Here is a 21,296-nt window from a genome sequence, read left to right as displayed (position 1 = left end):
TGAGATTTTCGCTCCTGACCCTTCCAAAGGGTCTAGAGCGAAAATCTTAAAATCACCTTATTTTCCTTGCAAAATCAAGTCAACTTTGAGTCTTTATAGTTTGGATGAGTGTGAGGAGAGGTGTTCTTGCCTTGTTGAAGTTGATTGAGGTCAAATGATGGAGGAGATAGCTCAAACCAAGGATTTTGCTCCTGACCCTTCCAAAGGGTCCAGAGCGAAATTCCTAGAAACACCTTTTTTTTCCATTGGAGGAGGTCAAGTCCTTGATTTTTTATGGCGTGGATGGAAGTGGGATAGCATGTCTTTGCCTCTTGAGGTGATTTTGAGTTGGAGAAGTGAAGAATCAAGCCCAAATCATGATTTTCGCTCTTGACCCTTCCAAAGGGTCCAGAGCGAAAATCCTCCTAGACCTCATTTCCTTCCCTATTTGACCAAATTATGATGTCCAAAGCATGTTGAAAGGGAAAATGGACATGATCTTGCCTTTGAGAGTGTTTGATAGCATTGAGGAATGAGGGTTTTAGCCATGAAAGGAATTTTCGCTCCTGGCCCTTCCAAAGGGTCCAGGGCAAAATTCCTTACAAGCCTACTTTTTGACCTTTCTTAGGCTTAAAACCTTGTTCCTAGGGAGAAGAGAGATGAGATTTTACCTTGCAATGAAGTTTCAAGTTGAAAGAATGATGATTTTTGGTCAAGAATGAGATTTTCGCCCCTGACCCTTCCAAAGGGTCCAGAGCGAATTTTCTCAAAACCTATCTTTTCCCTCAAATTTATGCCAAATCTAGTGTGGGTCAAGATTAGAGGTGTCTTTAGGCATGTCCTTGAATGGTCAATAATTATCAAGTTTGAAGGATTTAAGCCAAATGATGAAAATCGCTCCTGACCCTTCCAAAGGGTCCAGGGCGAAAATTCTTCAAACACCTATTTTCCCTTGCAAAATCAAGTCAAACTTGGGTTGGACGTGAGAGGAGAAGTGTTTTCTAGCCTTTTGAGGTGAATGCAACTTGAAATGATGGAGGAATAAGCCTAAATTAAGAAATTCGCTCCTAACCCTTCTAAAGGGTCCAGAGCGAATTTTCTCTAAATCACCTTTTTTCCCAACTTTGTGCCAAGCCAAGTGCTGACTAGGGCGAGTTTTGATGGGAGAGGTCCTCAGGAATGACTTTGACTTAGCAATGATTATCAAACTTGAAGGAATTGAGCCAAAAAGTGATTTTCGCTCCTGACCCTTCCAAAGGGTCCAGAGCGAAAATCCCAATTCCACCTATTTTCTTTGCAAGGCAAGGTAAAATTTTGATTTTTATGGCCTAGAGAGGAGTGAGGCAAGGTGTTAAGTCTTGGAGGTGATTTGAAGTTGAAAGGATGAGGAAATAACCCTAAAACAAGATTTTCGCTCCTGACCCTTCCAAAGGGTCCAAAGAGAAAATCCTAAAATTTACATATTCCTTTCAAATTTATGCTAAACCATGCCTAGGCCAAGGTGAAAGATGCCCTTAAGATTGCCCTTGAGTTGATTGTTGTCTCCAGAAATGATGATTTTGGGCTAAAGGAAGAAATTCGCTCCTGACCCTTCCAAAGGGTCCAGGGCGAAAATTCTTCAATCACCTTTTTCTCCTTGCAAAATTAAGTCAAACTGGAGTTGGATGAGAGAAGAGAAGTGTTTCCTTGCCTTCTGAAGTGATTTGAAGTTGAAATGATGGAGAAGTGAGCTACAAACAAAAAATTCGCTCCTGACCCTTCCAAAGGGTCCAGAGCAAAATTCCCAGTATCACCTAAATTGCTCACAATGACGATCAAGAAATGGATTCCCAGGCCTTGGTGGAGAAAAGACTAGTGTATGCTTGCCTTGGAAGGTATTTTGGAATAGAGACATGATGGAATTTGTCCAAAAGTGCAAAATTCGCTCATGACCCTTCCAGAGGGTCCAGGGCGAAATTCTTATAAGGCCTATCCCTGGAAAGACTCTTGAACAAACTTAATTTTGATGTCTTCTTGTTGATGATTTAAGGTATAAAATGCTATGTTGAAATGAATTTATTATGTGTCCTTAATCATCTTTTTGTCTGTCTTGCAGTTAAAAGGGGACCAGGGCAAGACAAGGACGACCTTCTCCAATCCGGCATCAACAAGGACGACCTTCTCCAGCCTGGCATCAACAAGGACGACCTTCTCCAGCCCAGCATCATCAAGGACGACCTCTTCCAGTCCAGCATTCGAGGGAAAGGTACACCATCCATCTTGCACATCGAAGACAAAGGAAGTTAAAGCAAGGGTTTGTTGAAGAAGCAGACAGTTTCAGAAGAGTTAATTAAAGCTAGCTTCTCAGCAACATCAAATTGAATATCTACCAAGTTACAAGTGTCAGACAAGGTGGCATCCTAGAAATCACTCCTCCAGTCGGATTGGTCGACCTCAGCGTGTCCAGATTCAATGTACCTGACTCATGGGAGATGGCACAAACTTCGATGTACCTACCCCGATTCTCCATTGGTCAAATATTCCAGAGAAGACATGTGTCCAAATAATGCAATTATTTCATTGGCCAGAATTGAGTTTATTGTAACAAACCCTAATTAGGGTTTTCATTGTCAAATCTTGGCCATTGATCTCAAATTGATCTGAGCCATTGAATTGTATTGAGGGCGCTATATAAGCCTTGGATCCTCATTTGTAAAGGCTAATAGTTAGTCAATAGTCAGGAGTTAGAAGGAGAATAGTTAGAAATAGTGAATAAATCAGTTAATAGTATAGCAATTAGAGTAGAATAGAAAGAGAAGGCAAAGATTGTTGCCAAGATGTTGTAAAAGGCTTGTAAAACTTCATTGAAGAAATGGTGAAATCTATGGGTCGATTCAACAATTTGCATGGTCTCTATACTTCTCAGATTTGATTTCATGTTATTAGATGAGTGGAAGAAATGTGTTTGATTGATGGTGAAATTCATATATCCATACTACTAGCAGTTTGTTGATTGCAAACTTGCCTTGTGTAGTCAACTGGAATCATTCAGCTTAAGCTTAACTTTAATTGTTGCTTCTTCACTGATATGCATCAGCTTGATGGTGTTTATGCCTGTAGCGATGATCCGAACATCATAAAGCTTTCCTCCGAAGATCGCACTAACCTTGTGGAGATGGTCCTAGGATGTCAAAACAAGACTTAGTTAGAATTTCATCAAAGATCATTCATTGCTCCTACATTCTTAGTGTCAGAATTAGATCCTTCCCTCGCCCTCATCCTTTTTTCCTTTTTTCAAAAATCTAGGCTAGTGAAATCCTGTGTTCCAGCAATATTCAAAGCAAATCAGACGTTTAGCCATCAAGTGTAAGTCCCCTTGTGATTCCAGCAAAATCACATCATACCACAAAGAGCTTATCCACGAGTAGAGAACCTACATACAAGAACCTTGGACTTTCCTCGATTGATCCTTCAGCGAGATTTTCAGCAGTCGGGAAACTTTGCTCAAGAGAGGATAAGGTACCTTTAGGTATTTTATTTTGTGTTCGCATGTGCATGAAAAACACATCAACACAAATGCAAATACATTCAAGGCATTTTTTTCAAGATTTAACTCCTTTGCAAATGTGTGTTTGATTACTTCATCAGGTGCTAGGAAAAAATTTTTTTTCTTTCAAAGCACCTATGCAAAACAATAGGAGAAAATTCAAGTTGCAATTGTTGTTTGTTTTGGTGCACACCTTATCTCTTACACACACGTCTTGTCTTGCAATTCCTTCTTTGTAGTGGCACACCCCTATACTTCGATGAAGAATTTTTTCATTTGGAAGACAAAATGCAGCTTAGTTTGTGGCACACATCAGTAACCAGGCACACACCTGTACACACTTCAATATTTTTAAAAGAAATTAGCTCCTTGTTTACGGAAATGCACATTCTTTCTTCCATAAACATGCGCCTTTGTCTAAGTGTTGGCTTTGAATTGAAAAAATGTTGTCTTGCTTCATAATAGCACATTTGTTGACTTCCATTCAAACCTCATATCTCCATCTTGCATTTGCATCACTCTTGTGCATTTCAAATAAAAGGAAGAGATGATTCTATGTATTGGTGTGTCCTTCCTCTATGGTGCATACCTATACTATGGGTGATAAAAAATGTCTACTTTGTATTAGTGTGCCAAGGGCACATGTCTATACATAACTCTTTTTTTTTTTAAATTGTCCTTTGTATATGTGCATGCCAACTAACTAGAGTGTGTCATTGCTCATGAATTTTCTTTAAATGTTGTCTACTTTCTAGGCCTATCCATTCTTCACATGCCCTTGTCAAAGCACATCCTTGAGTTCACATGTGCTCTGCTAGTCTTTTTATACACATGCTAGAATTTCTTTGTGAAGGCTGTCTTTCTCCTTCATCACGTGCCAATACTCATGGCCATTAAATTTTTTAGATTTTTCCCTTTGTTAAGGCAAGCAAAAGTCCTTTAAAAAAATTCTTTGTTATAGTGCATGCATTTTCTTCTTGATGCACCCTTACACTAACAAAAAGCTCAATTTTAGAATCTTCTTTGCATTGGTGCACACTATTTCTTCCTGGTGCACTAATCTGCATTGGTGTGAGCCAGTGGTCCGATGAACATCAATACATTGGCAAGAACATTTTTTTAATTTCTCTTTTGGAATAGCGAGCCTACAATTCCTTCCACACTCCTATAATTTTTTTTGCATCACCTTTTGCTTAGGTATGCATCCATCATGGTGCAACTGCTTTCTATTCTTCTCCACAACCAACATCATGTCCTCTTCCTTAAGCCAAACTCCTTTGTTGCATTTTTTTAAATATGTTGGGTATAGGTGTGTGCCAATACTCATGGCAAAACACATTGACCCTTTGTATTGGCATGCCTAAGCTACCTTCTTGAGGCTAATGAATGATGTACTTAGACCACACATGGAATCTTAAGTAATAGTGATTTGGATGTTCTTGTACTTAGTAGGACATATAAGGAGCACCTATCTCATCTCAAGTGTCTTACAAAATTTTGAAGAACAAGATGTTCTTGAATGGAAAGAAACATGAGTTTACAACAACCAATTGTATATCTTGGAAATGTGATTAGCAGTGGAAAAATCAACATTCCTCTAGAGAAAAATTGAGGCCATTGTGAATTGGCAAAGACCTTCCAACGTCACCAAAACTAGGAGCTTCATTGGGAACTTGTAGTACATGAGGAAATTTGCCAAATCTTAACAAGAAGTGGTTCAAATGGGGCACAAACAAAAAAGGCATTTGAGGAATTGAAGTAGCTATGCTTATGGGGTTGTCCTAATGCAAGGGGGGAGACCTATATTGTGATGTCCCCTTCCAATTTTTGTCCTAGAATTATAATTATATCAAATTAGCATTAGGGTTACTCTTAACTAAGTAAGGTTAATGATACTTTGTACTAGGAAGATCAACATATTTCAACATAACTATTATGCTTAGATTCAATCATTGCAACTAATGAACATTTAGTTTTCATAATATATTTGATAACTATTATATTTAAGCCCCTACCGCTAACCTAATCCTCAACCCTACAAAGGATGGGGAATAACCATGTTAGGGTGCTAGAAACTATCCTTCACAAATAGTGCATTTGTATGATGTAACACATACCCATTCCACTGTAGGTCTTATATATTGCCCTTGTCTGATGTAGTATGGTCCATTCCACCGCAAGACTTACCTATCTTGCAAGGTATTAATACCGCCTCTCCCTAACATTCCCACATTCAATCCTTCTTAGGGGCAATAGGAAAGATTAAAGATTAGGCTACCATATAACAATGTATCTTTAGTCAGGCTGGTTATAATAATCAGATGGAGCATCCTATATTATGTCACATTCATATACCTTTATATATTAAACAATCATAAGTGCTAACATAATATGTATTATCAATGGACTGATAGGAATAACATCCATTATGCTATTTCAAGCATTCATAAACAACACAGCAAGTATTCATTAAACTATGCATAGGAAACTCATCCCACAGACCCCCGTATATGATTGAATCTGCTGTGTATTCTTATTAATTAATTCCCCTCAATCCAATCTTTTCCCAACTCCTCCTTATACCGTGTAATTAGAATGAAAAGTCATATTGCCAAAGGACATGTCTTATGTTCATTCATTACTAATCACAACATTTCCTAGCTATTATGACTATCGATGTAGCCTTTGGTAATTTATCTATACCTTTCCATTGTATGCTGATTGCCGATAATTGTAGATCCTTTATTAAACACTGGATATCGTATCATTCCTTAAAATATTGGTTTATTACTTACCTTATGATATCGATTTGTTATGACTAACATTATCAATGTTTGATTATTGGTCTTGATAGTTGTTATCAGAAGTTAACCAATCACATCTTTACTTATTATTGCCGCCACCCAATAGTATACATCGATTAGTTTAGACATCAATCTTTGTATTATTGGCTAATCAGTATTAACTCGTCTCTTACTTTCCTTATCAATTGCTACTGATCTCTTAACAATTTACGACTGTAGATGAATCACTCCACGTAATTTGGTCTTAGACTGTATGTATGGTTGGGTTGACATATCCTTGCAGTTGATAAAGAAATATATATCTCCTTCCGATAAATATAATCACCACTCATGTTGTTACTAATCATCGCTTCGCCCAATCGATGTAATTCATCATTGATATTACAAATCGCTGCTCAAGAATGGGATAATCTCCTTTGTTCATTTTAATGGAGTTTTCATGTCGCTGAAGTTATACTCGATGCCTTCTCTTTCTCTTAGTCAATCTATCTAGTTCGATTGCTCGCACAGGCTCCACAACTTCAAAAACTATTCATGCCATACGAGGCCCATGGGATCAATTATTGACCATATAGAGATTACTGGTTATCTAACATATCCGACTTCTTTACGTATGATAATCTGATTCATTATCTCAATTTTGTCTCTCCAGAGACTTCACAAAATTCAGATGCTTGATTGACATGATGTGGAAATGATGGGGACATCACAAATATGCTTCCATTCAAAGCTCTTCCATGGTGCGGTCCTAAATTATTCTATATATGACACAGAATTGTTTGATGTAATCCAAGTAGCAAAAAAGTAGAAGCATTACTTCATGGATAGAAAACCATTGTCCACACATATCATCAAACTCTCAAAGGATTGCAATCTCAAACAAAGCTATACAACAAGGTAGACACTGCAAGTGGATAAAGTTTTTGCAACAACTGCACTTAGTAATCAAGTACAAGTGTGACAAACAAGATGGTGAATATGTTGTTTATGCCACCTCTACTTCCAGCAGTTAGCACTCTTTCTTAAAAACCCTTCATCAAAGGGATATATGTGGTTGATTATGAAGATAATGATGACTTTGATGAGATATACAAGCAAGCAAAAAAAGGTAAAGTGGTTGATTTTGAGCCAAATCTGAATTATTTTCTTAGAGAGGGATTGCTATGCAGGTTGGGGAAGTTGTGTGTACCAAAGGAAAGGAGGTTATTGTTCTTGCATGGGGATCATACCTCAAAAGCTTCAATCACTAGCACTAGATGCAGGTTTTTTTTGTTGTTTGTTGATGATTTAAACAGATGCATGTGGATGTATTTTCTTAAACAGAAGTAAGAGGTGTTCAACATGTTTCAGAAGTTTAAGGCCTTAGTAGAAAAAGAGTCTGGTTGTTAGATAGTCACTCTTCACTTCAACAATGGAGGGGAATTTTGTTCTACAGATTTCTCCAACTTATGTGCATCACATGGCATTAATCATCAGCTTACCACACCTTACACATGTTGATGTGTTTCTTACGCACTATCAAACACAGAATAAAATACCTAAAGTATCTTATCCTCTCTTGAACAAAATCTCTCAAATGTTGAAGACTAGCTTAAGGATCACTTGAGAAGACTCCAAGGTTCATGAATGTAGGGTCACTATGTATGGATAAGCTTTGTTGGTCGTTGTGATTGCTGTTTCATCAAGGGGCATTTATGGTTATGAAAGATTTCATGAAGTATTTTGCAGATGACATGCAATGAGGTTCTTTCCTAATACTACTAAATGATTGTTCAAAAAAATGGCAAAAGATAAGGGTTTAGAGAAGCTCTAAGCTATCCTAAGAATGAATGGATGAAGAATGACATAAGTGGAACTCAACTAGTTATAGCATCACCATACACGAACAACTTCACTAGAACTAGTGCAATCTTCTAAGGATATTTGGAGGTTTTCAAATCATTGCCAAGCATAGATACCATTACTTGAATGCATATCAAAGATTGAACAACAATCAAACTTAAGCAATTTCAAAGGTTCCAGTTGACCACACAAGGCTCACTTACAATCAGCAAGAAGCTAGTGGTATGGATAACAAGTTTCACAATACATCAAGTGCAACATTCCATCATTTAATCTAGATGCTTAAACTAATATCAAAGATTGACTTGAGAAGATAAAGAACCATGCAATAGGCTTCAAAGATTGAATAGAAACACCATAACTTCAATGCTTTATTAATCCAATGGCCAAACATCAACAATTCTTCAAATCCTTCTCTTATCACTCTTGACTTCTAATCAAAATCTCTATTCGCTATTCTAGCACTATTATTACTCTCTCTTCTATTCTCTCTTATTATTAACCATTACAAATGAAATGAGTGGAGTTTATATAGAACTCCCAAATACAATAAAGGGCCGAGATTGAATGGAGATCAAGGGTCAAGATTTCGCCACCTAAACCCTAATTAGGGTTTGATACAAATGAAACCCTATCCAAATAATCACCATCATGGAAACAACCAATGAGAAAATAGCATGTGCCGACATGGAAATCGAGGAAGCATCCTCCAATAGGAAAACGAAAGGCCAAGTGGGATCATAACAAACTGTCTTCTAGAATCTGGTTCCCCTTCTCACGTTCCTTTCTGGCATATTTGATGAATCTGGTCACCATATCATCTATCTTTGTCATCGGGATCTCAGGCAGAGACTTCAGCTACTCCTCCATGTGCATGACTTCTTCGAAAGCTTTGACGATGGCATTATCCCATTCAGGTTCGAATTCTTGAGTTTTGCTTGCTAAAACCATGAACTCAAGCATATCATTCAGTTGTTCCCTAGTGATCATTCCATCAGTCCCAGGGAAAATGACTCTTATACTTTCCTCCAATTCTCTAGCTTCTATAATTGTTCTCGGATCAATCTTTCTCTCCAAAACAATCTGTGCTAATTCCACTATCTTATCATGAATTCAGTGCACATCATCTTGAACTTGACTACATCTGTTTCCAATCTCTTCAAAGATGATCTTCTTCGTGCGAAGTATGTTGCTCCATCGTAGAAAGCTAGGTGTAGATCCCTCTTTTGTTATCTTCTCTCTTGACAAAGCTTCTCGGGATGTTTTCCTTATTACTTGGAGTACTAGAATGATGACATCTCTAGCATGAGCAAATGCTTCAAAGGCCTCTATAAGGACATGAGTTCTCACAAGGACCTTTATGACTATGTCTAATGTCTTCATTGTGCCCTTCATAAAATTGCTAACCCCAATATATGAATTCTCAATCCACGTATCCATCAACTGTGCCGAATTCCTCATCTTTTCCATATGATCAATTGATTCTGGAGGAAGCAAAGGTGGTGGCGTGGCTGCTGGGCTCTGATGTGTCAATGGTTGCTGAAATTGCTGGACATAGTTCCTCCACGCACTTATTTCCCTTTCTAATCTTCTATTCTTTTCTATTTCAGCTCTCAACATGTCATTGACTCCCTTCAACGAATCAGTTGCATCACCTATAGCTTGCTCGGAAGTGAGTGGACCCAAATCGATAGTCTCAATGTCATACTGTTGCGATCTCTCCTTCATACTTCTCAACCCTTGGAGAAGCTATTTGCAACTTCCTTAATCCTGAATCATGTCTAATCACCTTTGACATCTTCGTAGCTTTCCTCTTCTTGATGACTTCTCGAGTTTGGCTTAGAAGACTCGCTATATCGTATGTTTGCTCTTCCTCAACTACTATCACCTCTTGAGCTAGTCTTTCTTTTAGCCATTCCGGAATAGAAGATCTTCCTTTTTGAATTTGTGCTTCTTCATGTATTTGCTCATTTCTAGGTGGTGAGGTAGTCTCATCATTCTCCTCTTCTTCGCCTCCTTCAATCTCTTGAATGAGATGGGTGAGATCTTCTTGTTCTTGAGATGCTTTTTCTTTGCCTTTATCATTGTGGACTGTAGATTCCGCTGACTCATTGGCTCCTTGACTCAACTCTTCTTCTTTCCTTTGTTCTTCTTATCTGGAGGAAGGATGACTCGTACTTGATTTATGCTTCTTCCTTGAGGGTTCCTTTTCTCCACGATCTTCTTTTCTCTTTGATCCTTTTAAATGAGATGGTTGAGGTGCACTTCCACTTGCGCTTGCTTCATCTTCATCATCTGCTCTTTCTTCTAAGTGGAATGTCGGTGCTATATTTTGCTCTTTCAACTTCTGGTGTTGTATGTCAATCCATATGCGGGTGTACTCTAAAACTGGTTTCATTAACTCCTTCAAGTAATCAACTTCCATATCTGCCCATTTGAATTTGAACTCTTTATCTTCTTTGGCGTAGGCTGCTTGGAGATATTTGCCACTATCTTGAACTTGATCAGCAACATGAAACAACTTGCATTTCTTGATGAAATCAAGAGGTAGCTTGGAATACATCTTCTTCTTCACTTCCACATCATTTTGAACGTTCATCCAATAATCCTCAAGATGCCACCGGTGTCCATACTTTCTCCCCAAAACTTATTTTACATTATCATATGGATCAAAGCAATCTCTAGTTGTGAATGGCTTGAGTGAATGGAATGCTAACTCTTTCTCAACGTCTTCTGCAGACTGAGTAGAGGGGCATACTTCAATAGAATCTCCAAGCACGATAGGAAAAGAAACACCAGCTCCATGCTTATGCCTATATGCCTTGACATATGCTAATAACTATCTCACCACCTGAGTAGCACCACTCTATTTGTTGGGTAGCAAGGCAACATATAAAGAGGAACAGGAGACCCTTGAACTCTGATATATGTGAACTTCGGGAATTGGATGAACCACGCACCATGTTGTTCTACCAATGCTTGTGCTTCTGGAGAGATCCTTTGCTGCAATCCACCTCGAAGTGTCCTCGTGATATGCATAGTAAAAGCATCATTCACTCCCCTGTAGTGTTGTTTTGGTGGATGCTTAAGCTATGGGTAACAATCATATACCTTAATCTCTCCAAGTCTTCTTCCAACTACGCCCGTGTACATCAATCCTGGATACTCATTATTTCCTGCTATGGAGTATATGACATAGGAGCTCATATAGAACGTTCTGGTGCGCATTAGCCTCCTTAACTGTTGATCAATGTTGTTGCTAATGAGCCTTGCCCAGTTGACTGCGTTCTTGCCATGAGTAACAGTCTCAATGAAGTAGAACATCTGATCTTCAAAATATGAAGCCTCAGGTGCACCAATCAATCGATGGAGTAAGGTGATGAAGTCTCTGAATTCATCATTGAAGTTTATCCTATGTAGTTTATCAAGCCATCTGCTTCTACCACCTCTACTCTTCTTCAACCAAATCTTATCAATGATCTTCGCACAAGCATCTGGACCATCATCGTAGGCAGATTTAGCTCCTTCTATGCTTATGTAGGCCATGTCTTTGGGCTCAGGTAGATGAAATGTCTCGCTGATTGCTGTCTCCGACAGATATGCAAGCATTTTTCCATCCTTCACCACAATTCTCCTTGAGGTAGAGTGATAGTGCTGAGCACACTTTACAATCAGCTCGTAGCATTGTACCGCGGGAGGAAAACCAATTGCATTTATATTTCCACTTTCAATCATCTTCTTGGCTGTAGCAGTAGGTTCATATTTTGAGCACTAAAGTAATGTTTGATTAATTTTAATGCATTGTAAATCAATGAAGTTTGATCTAATTTTTAAACTCATGAAGTTCACCTTTGTAGGAAATTCGCTCCATTTTCTTAAATCATGAAGTTCGCTCCAATTTTCAAACTCATGAAGTTCGCTCTTAACCTCTAACTCATGAAGTTACTCACGCTTCTCCATACAATTGAAATTCGCTCTTCTCCATTTAATCATGAATTTCGCTCCAAATTAACAACTCATGAAGCTCGCTCCAAATTCACAATTCATGAAGTTCTCTTTGTATGAAATTCGCTCCATTTTCTTAACTCATGAAGTTTGCTTGAATGAAATTCGTTCCATTTCCCTAACTCATGAAGTTTGCTTGAATGAAATTCGCTCCATTTCCTTGACTCATGAAGTTCGCTCAAATCCTTCAAACATGAAGTTCGCTCCAAATCTCTTAAACATGAAGTTCGCTCCAAAAGCTCAACTCATGAAGTTCGCTCCAAATGTCTCAAACATGAAGTTCGCTCCAATTTGTCAACTCATGAAGTTCGCTCCAAATTGCCAAGTCATGAAGTTCGCTTGAGTTGTTGAGTTTGTGAAGTTCATTTCAAATTGAATCCATTCAAGGTAAGTGCTATCAAACATCCTTCGCTTCTCTTTCAATTTCACTCATGTAGGTTTGAAGGTGTAGTTCGCTCATGTGTGCTCATTGATGAAGTTCGCTCCAAATCTTTCAAACATGAAGTTCGCTCCAAATTGTGAAATCGTGAAGTTCGCTCCATATTGTGAAGTCATGAAGTTTGCTCCAAAAGTGCAAGTCATGAAGTTTGCTCCAAAAGTGCAAGTCATGAAGTTCGCTCCAAAAGTGCAAGTCATGAAGTTCGAACCTAGAGAAGACTTAGAGATGAAGTAGATTACAAATAAGCTTGTCAATCATTTCATTGCACATGAATTCAATCCTTGGAATAACTCATTCAAACGCTCAAACTCATACTTACACCTATTCTCAAACAATGCACTCAAGGGAAAATTCGCTCATCTACCTCTCAACATGAAGTTAAGGTTTTGAGGCTTGGAGAATGAGGTGAGTTGACATCTAAAATTGCTCATTTGCATATCACCTTGGACATCTTTTCTCCCTTACAAGATGAGGCCTCTTGGAAACAACTTCGGCCAAGGGTAATTAAAGCAATTGGAGTTTACTGTCAACCTTGAACTCTTGGATTGTCGCTACTAGCAACTTCTTAGACTCTTCAGCTAAGCCCCTGATTGACTGACATGACATCTAAACCCTATAAACTTACTCATTTCACATGCAAAAAGGAGAGAGACTAGACTAAGAGGCTAGGGCTTGAAAAAAGGGGGGTCCCCAGCTTGATGGGCGATGTGTGAAATGTTCACAACAACACCCTCAACAGAACAGTGTTGTTGAACGCATGAACCATATAGTCATTGAGATGGCTCAGTCTATGTTGAGCTCTGAGGATCAACTTACAAAGGCTCCAGATTTGGGTGTTCGCCTTCCCTTAGCTTCACCTGATGGAGGGATTCAGTTGACTCTACAGTTGTGGGGTCTCCTAGGCATGACATTGCGCCACCCGACAATCCTCGGGAACATCAAGATCCACATCCAGATGAGCTTGCTCTAGATATACCAAGTAATGTTGTTCCTCCTGCAGCAGATGTTAGTACTTCTACTCTCCAGCCTAAGTGGTGGGCCAAAACCATTGGTGATCTTCATGATGATGAGCTCATTGAGAGTAGATCAGCTAGAAGCAAGAGCAAGTAGAACACAGTTAATTTTGCTCTTATGGCCAACATTGACAGTATTTATGATCCTCATAATTATTTAAAGGCTAAAGGTATACCTGAGTGGGAACAGGTTATGGCAACTGAGCACCATAGTCTTCTGAAGAACAACACTTGGGTGTTGTCCGATCTTCCACCAGGGAAGAAGCCCATTGGCTGCAAATGGGTGTATAAAGTCAAGTATAAAGCTAACAGAACCCTTGATAAGTACAAGGCTCGATAAGTAGCAAAAAGGTTTTCACAAAACGAGAGCATAGACTATGAGGATACCTTTGCTCCCACAACCAAGATGAGTACCATTTGGCTTGTCCTTGCTCTTTCAACTCAGTTTGGATGGAAAGTCCATTGCTTTCCTCAATGGTGATTTGCAGGAAGAAGTCTACATGACGCAGCCTCCAGGTTTCAAGGTTCCCAATAAAGAACACCAGGTATGCAGACTAGTCAAAGCACTCTATGGCCTCAAAGAGGCTCCTCGTGCATGGTACATAAAAATTGATAAGTACTTGATTGATCAAGGCTTTTAGAGGAGTCCTTCCGATCCCAATTTGTGTGTCAAGCATACTAGTGGTGATATTCTTCTTCTAGTCAACTATGTTGATGATCTAATCATTATTGGTAGTGCAACACATTTGATTGAGCAGGTGTGACAAAATTTGTGCCAGACTTTTGATATGACAGATTTGGGACTTCTCCATTATTGTCTCAGTGTAGAGGTTTGGCAAACTGATAGCCACATATTCATTTCTCAATCAAAGTATGCCAAGAGCCTGATGGATAAATTTCAGATGCAAGATTGCAAACCTACATCTACACCCATAGAGATAGGGCTGAAATTGTCAGACAAATTAGATTCACCTATAATGGATGAATTTTCATTCAAGTAACTAGTGGGCAACCTCATCTATCTCACCGCCACTAGACCTGACATCAGTTATGCTGTGAGCTATATTTCGCGCTTCATGTCAGCCCCAAAAGCTAAACATTGGGTTGCAGCAAAGCGTGTGCTAAGATATGTGAAGGGCACTCCTGATTTTGGCATTCAGTACGGCAGAAGCAAAGATCCTAGGCTGGTTGGTTTTACAGACTCAGATTGGGCAGGTTGTGTTGATGACAGAAAGTCAACTTCTAGGTATGTTTTCAACTTGGGCATAGGTGCAGTCACATGGACCAACAAGAAGCAGCAGGCAATAGCTCTTTCCTCGACCGAAGCTGAATATCGGGGAACTGTTAAAGCAGCTTGTGAGGCAATTTGGCTACGTAGGATGCTTGCAAACATGCAAATGTCTCAAACAAGACCTACTCCTTTGTTTTGTGATAATCAAGGGATCTTGAAAATAGCCAAAAGTCCAATCTTCCATGAGCGGCCAAGCATGTGGAGCTTCATTGTCATTTCATCCACGAGCATGTTGAAGATGGATCAATGATATTGCAATACATTCCAACAGAAGATTAGACTGCGGATATCCTCACCAAGTCTCTGAACCTGGCAAAGTTTGTCAAATTTAGGGGGCAACTTGGTGTAGTGGATAGAATGACCATTAAGGGAGGGTATTAGAATATTTAATTATATTTTAGTCAGTTATCTTTAGCTCTTTATTAATGGTCATTTAGTTTTTTAGTTCATTTAGTTTTTTAAGTTTAACTATTGTTTCTTTTATTAGAAGGCGTACTTAGCTTTTTAGTTTTTAGCTTTTTTAAGCATTTTTAGCTTTTCAGCTTCATGTTGAAGCTTTAGTTGAATGGTTTGTTCTTTTTAGAACACCGTCTTGTAATTCTCTTTATATACCTTGTATATTCGTGAATAAAAGCATTCAATTATTTTTCATAGACAATCCAATTGAAGAGCTCCACCCCTTTGTTAAAATTCCAATCATGATGACTAATTGCCTAATGCTTAAATAAACATTCAATTAATCACAAAAATCATTGAAATTCAAACTGCAGAAACGAAAAATAGAAGCATACACAAACAATTACTCCTCATAAACTGTTTTTCATTCCTTCAAAAAACATATAATGAAACCTTCACAAATTATATAACTCGCAGTTGCACAGAAGCCAACTATATCTTAGATTCAGTTTTCCAGTCCTTAGGAAATCTTAGTTTTTCAATAATTCGAAAGACAATCTGAATGAAAAATGCTTACAATATTCTATATCGCTCCCATCTTTATACTAATTCAGCTAAAAATCTAATCTTTCAAAGAAGCAATCTTACAGAAAAGCAAGATGACCAATTATAAGAGAAATTGAGGGAGTCACAGGCCAATTATAAAAAGCAAGATGACCAACGTGGGATAGAGCACAAACTCAGAATTGGTGATAGTGTTTGGCTGTACTTAAGAAATAATAGGCTCCAAGGGCAAGTTACCAATTGATGATTTAGCCCTAAGCAGCCAAAAGAAGCCTTGGGATAATGTTGCACTTGAGAAAAAAGAAAGAAAAATGAGGAGAATACAAGAGACATGGTTGATTGGGTCTAAATGACAGCCACCAAACAAAGTAAATTAGTATCCAGAGGTGAAAATGGGGAAGAAATTTCCTCATTTGACAAGTTCCTAAGCTTTTGGAAACCAAAAGCCTGCTCGGTGAGTAGGAGTGATCTGAAAACAGGTCTGAGAATCATGACCAAGGGCTCCATTATCACAATTTTAGTGAGGAGTTATCACAAGACTCCAAATAGCTGGTAAAATATAACACAATGGCTTGGAAGACAACTTTGTGATGGTCCTGAATATCTCAGAGTAGTAAGTGATGAGAGAACGGGAGGGGAAAAATAAGTAGAGTTCAGTCGGTGGTAAAACCACTGATTTTCAACAAGTGACAGTTTCATAACTGACTGGGCATTTGAATAACCACCGAAAATGATTGTGTAACTTCCCACTGTCATTTTGCAGTGGTTTTTCAATGTGACGAAGTTGAATGGTTTTTGGACATTGTCTATTCCTAAGCATTTCAAACAGAATTCGCCTTCCAAGGACGAGTCCAAAGACCCATAAAAGGACAAGAACATCTGGGACAAGGGTTGGCTATCATTTTATGCTTCCATGTAATCATTTTTTTAGAGTTGCAAGCAAAGGACGGGTTTTTTGTGGAGTTGTAAACATCTACAGGTACAGGAGTTCATTGTACATGTTGTATGGGCTCCAATTCATCCCTAAAACAGTTTATACACTTAAATTGACAGAAAACTAATGGCATGAGGAATTTTTACTCACTCTTTAAGAGTTTTTTTCCCAATTACAAATTCCTCTAGGTGTATCTTTGTGTTTCAGTCTAATTGATGGTGTTTACTGCTGTTATTTGGATGTGGTCATTTTTTTCCTCATTTCATGTATAAGAGATAAACTAACAGAATTTGTACAGAAAATTTAAATTGAAGTTTAGTTTGGGAAGTGCTTGTTGAGTTCACAATATGCAAATCCATAATTGAGGACTGTTAGGAGACTATCTCCAACTTTTTACAGATCAATAGGCTACTTCATTAACTGCATACAATTAGCTTGCCTCCTTTATGTCCAAAACTTCACTTCATGTGACTGCATCTACTACCACAAAGTAAAATGTGTAACATCATTACAGCATGACAAAAGTTCCAAACCGATCTACTAAATTGGCAAATTCAAGACAATGAGCATAACAGATCCTATATCCCTATCAATTACTTGGTTGAGCATTAAAAGAAGAGAAAAATGACCAAAAAGTTGTGAGACTAAGGTTCAAAGTTATTACATCAAGCCAGAAATATGGAAGCAACTGCAAAAGATCTAGGATGCCAAGAGTTGACTTGGACTAGGCTCAATGGACTGAACATGGGTTCCCCATTGTTATGCTGAATTCAATAAATGAAGACGAGTGGAGTGAAGCCCTAAAAGCTTAATCGTGTGGGCTTTCTAATGGCTGGCTATGGACTACAGAAGCAGACATCTGCAACTGCATGGGTGGTTCTGAAATATTCCAGTGAGAATAGACTAGTATTAGGAAGGCAGCATTCTTACTTTGTATCACAACCCGAGCAGCCACGGCATACTAATGGGCTGCTTTAGCTAGCACTAACTATGAGTGGGATGGTGTAACTAGGAAAGGAGCTAGAATGCTAAAACAAGATATTGAGTACTTGACAGTTGATACTCGATCTAGATGTTAAAAATGTTCGGGAGAATCCCTTCTAGACTAACAAGTACTGCTCTGGAGGCCCACATACCTGTCCCTGGTAGTGCAAACTTCTGATTCTGGTAATGGTTTGGGTACATCTCAGATCCCAGCTGTCATGATAACTACATAGTTTAAAGAAAAATGATCCAGGTACAACAGTCATAATAAAAACATAAAAAGGCGACGATCAAAAAGCACACAACTAACTAAACTTCCGCTAGTGCCACTGCATCAGTTTCTCACTGAAGATCATTATGATGATTTGTTCAGCTAGTTTTTAGGTTTGACAATAACTATTGACCACTTTCCTATCTTAAACTGATAGCATATGCCTATATTATACATGTGTCATGAGTTGTGACTTATTTTGAATTATCAATTATCAGTGGTGTTTTGTTATTTTTTGTGTTCAAATACATATAACTTCACACTATGGTTAATTTTGTTTAGAAAAAATTTGTATAGATATACCCAATACGTGCCAAAGATCTGCGAATCACCGAACCAACACTGTATCATGCCCATTCCCTGGTAAATTAGCTTCTAGGTGTATGCAACGGTGTGCTAAACAAATACGAACTATGCCACACATGGAAAATTGGGAACTCAAAAAGATAGAGGCCCACAAGCTGACGTCAGTGAACTTCTTGGATGCGTGGAAACCCTGCCAGCCTCCCAGACAGCCCAATGAAAGAGCGGAGTCATTTCTGCAGGCCAAAAGAGCAAGCGACGGACCTGACTGATAGTATCGGCAGGATCAGGAAGGCTGAGAACTAAGTGCTAATAAGGAGAAGACCAAACATTTGTCGCAGCCAATTGTCATCGTTGGAAAACTGTAGCATAGCACAATTGGAAATTCTCCCTGCCTGTACAAAAATGCCGGCCCTTCTGGTCTATGTGGTAAAGCTTTTCTTCATTGGTTTTATTTAAACCTACATGCCATTTGCTACATCTGCTGACAGCTGAAGTAAATAACGATCTTATACAGCCATATGGTGTATGATGAGAGGAATTCGATACATACCTGAATTTGGGGAGACGATTCGTTCGGCTGCCGCGCTTCCTCTGAGAAAGCAGGCCAACAACACAAGGTATATTGATAAATTCGCGTGAAGCATAGTGATGTGGAAACTTTGTACTAACAGAGATCGAAAGCAGAAACCTCTGTATCTTCAACTTGCCGTCTCACCACCGGGTTTAAATTGGCTGCGACTCCGTCAATTTTATTTTTTTCAGCGTCAATCTTTCTGATACGGAAATAAAATGAAAAATGTGTTTTCAGAATACAGGACAAATATACAAACACTAATTAATGCCGATCGAGAGCTACCACTAAATAATTGAAATTAACATTAAATAAAATTTTAACGTCCACGAGGTCAAGAATAGCCTATGGGACAGCCTCTCCAAGCTGAACCAACTTTTGAAGAGCAGATCTCTTGATCCGAATTATGGATTCGGATGACAACACCAAAGTGAGAACCTGCGGTGTTGTGGATGAACAAGATAATACAGAATTGAAGCAAGCCAAAAAGTAATCTATTCCATTTGAAAATCCAACATATAGAAGTTCATGAGATTCCAAGGGTCACAAAAACCCCTTGAGAATCGAAGTCCAACAGTCACATTTGTTTATTACATAATAAAACCTAAAACTATGTAATTTTTCAAAAAACTATATAAAATTTGTCCTAACTTTAACTAGGCATAACTTTCTGCACGAGACTCAAAATTACGAGCCGTTTAACTCGTTGGTAAGGTCTCCAAGAGTTGTAGAATCATTTTCCCAAATTCAGAAATGCTTTTTTCGCCGCTTTCAAGGGCTAAAAATGCCCTGAAGGCCTTCAAAAATGTCAATTACTAACGTATAGACAAACTAAGAAAATATATAATAATATTTTCAAATTTTATTCGGATCATTACTCCCCCCTTGAAGAGCAATGGGCTCCATTGCATCAATACTCTGAATGAAATGAGGGGAACGGAGTTGAAGCTGCTCCTTGGTAAACCACTTTCCTTGTTGAGTGATCTACCCTGCTCGAACCACTTTGTATAGATAAATTTGTTGTTGTTTGAGTGTTTTCACCATGGTGTCCACAATCTGATCACATTGGAATGGAGAAGCTACACCTGGATTCAATTTTGTAGTGGAAATTATTTATGCAACATCTAATAGTGGAGGAAAATATGGCTTCAAGAGTTCCTTCTGAATATGCAGCCACACCTTGTCCCCGACTTGAAAATTATGAGAAGTGTGATACTCATCATGTCTCTCCTTATATTTCTTATTGGTATGCTCCATGATTTCATCCTTTTTCTTTGCCAGAACCATGGGACTGCCACAGGGTGATGCACTTGGACGAATATGTCCTTTCTCAATCAAATCTTGTATTTGCCTCTTAGTTTCATCATTTCCTAATACTGATCTACGATAGACTGGTTCATTAGGCAATGGAGTTCCTGGTATCAAACCAATAGTGTGTCGTACTTGGCAGTGTGTAGGTACCCCAGTTGGCAACTTAAACAAATTCTCATTTTTTATCAAAATTTGGTCCATTGATCTTTTTTGTTGTGTTGTGGTGCTTGTGATATCTTTGGAATTATATACAGACTTCCTTTCTTCTTCAGAATGAATCATTAATAATATGAATGTTCCTGTTTTGACAACCAGCTTCCTATCTTGCTTAGCACTAATCAAAGAGGTAGTGTATACAGGGCTTACCTCTGGTATTCGGTATTTCTGCTCACCTAATCTGATTGTCACGCTGTGAGGTCTGGATTCATAGACACCATGGTGCTGGTACATATATGGTTGTCCCAATAAAACATCACAAACATCTAAAGGAGCCACATCACAAATTACTTCATCTTTGAAAGGCTTTATAGAGTAGGAAATACGACACTGTTGGTGCACTTGGATATCTCTCCCTTGACTTACCCATCCCATAGAATATGGTTGCGGATGTGTTGTTGTTTTTAGATTCAATCTTTTCACGGTCTTTGTTGATATTAGGTTCTTTTGACTTCCACTATCAACAATAAAGTGCAGGGCTTTTCCTCCGACCCACATCTGTGAGTGAAACAATCTCTCCTCATCCTCCTGGGGCAATATCTTTGTAGTAGCTACCGTTGCGTATGGATCAGCCTCAATGACATGTTCATAACTTTCTTTTGGACAAGATTCTGCCACCTGAGGTTCTTCCTTGTCCTCATGTGTCTCCATCATTAAACTTTTTATGGTTCTGCAATCTTTTGTGTTGTGAGAGGGACTCTTGTGGAATTTGTTGAACAATAGATTTAAATCTAAAAATCTTCCCAAAGGTGTAAAAGGTTGGTGCAAAATTAGGAGATTGTTTATATTTTTCCCTTAGAAGGGTCATACGAAAAATATCGATGAAACTTAAAATGCTTCATCA

At 38.5% G+C, this 21,296-nt stretch overlaps 1 protein-coding gene across 2 annotated transcripts in view; it reads right to left on the bottom strand.

Moving 5' to 3' along the window:
* The window catches only part of LOC131065736 (protein OS-9 homolog), an 85,285-nt gene extending 66,082 nt beyond the window's left edge, over window positions 1-19,203 (bottom strand). Inside the window, exon 1 of one of the 2 annotated variants that reach the window (XM_058000352.2) lies at window positions 18,905-19,203. In XM_058000352.2, coding sequence (XP_057856335.2) covers window positions 18,905-18,998 — 94 coding nt within the window. In that variant the 5' untranslated portion in view covers window positions 18,999-19,203. The remainder of the gene's footprint in view (window positions 1-18,904) is intronic. The other variant, XM_058000353.2, reaches the window with a different exon arrangement.
* Window positions 19,204-21,296: the final 2,093 nt, after the last annotated feature.

The sequence above is a fragment of the Cryptomeria japonica genome, chromosome 7 (genome assembly GCF_030272615.1).
Source record: "Cryptomeria japonica chromosome 7, Sugi_1.0, whole genome shotgun sequence".
Lineage (NCBI taxonomy): Eukaryota > Viridiplantae > Streptophyta > Pinopsida > Cupressales > Cupressaceae > Cryptomeria > Cryptomeria japonica.
This window is presented reverse-complemented; position numbering and strand designations above follow the sequence as displayed.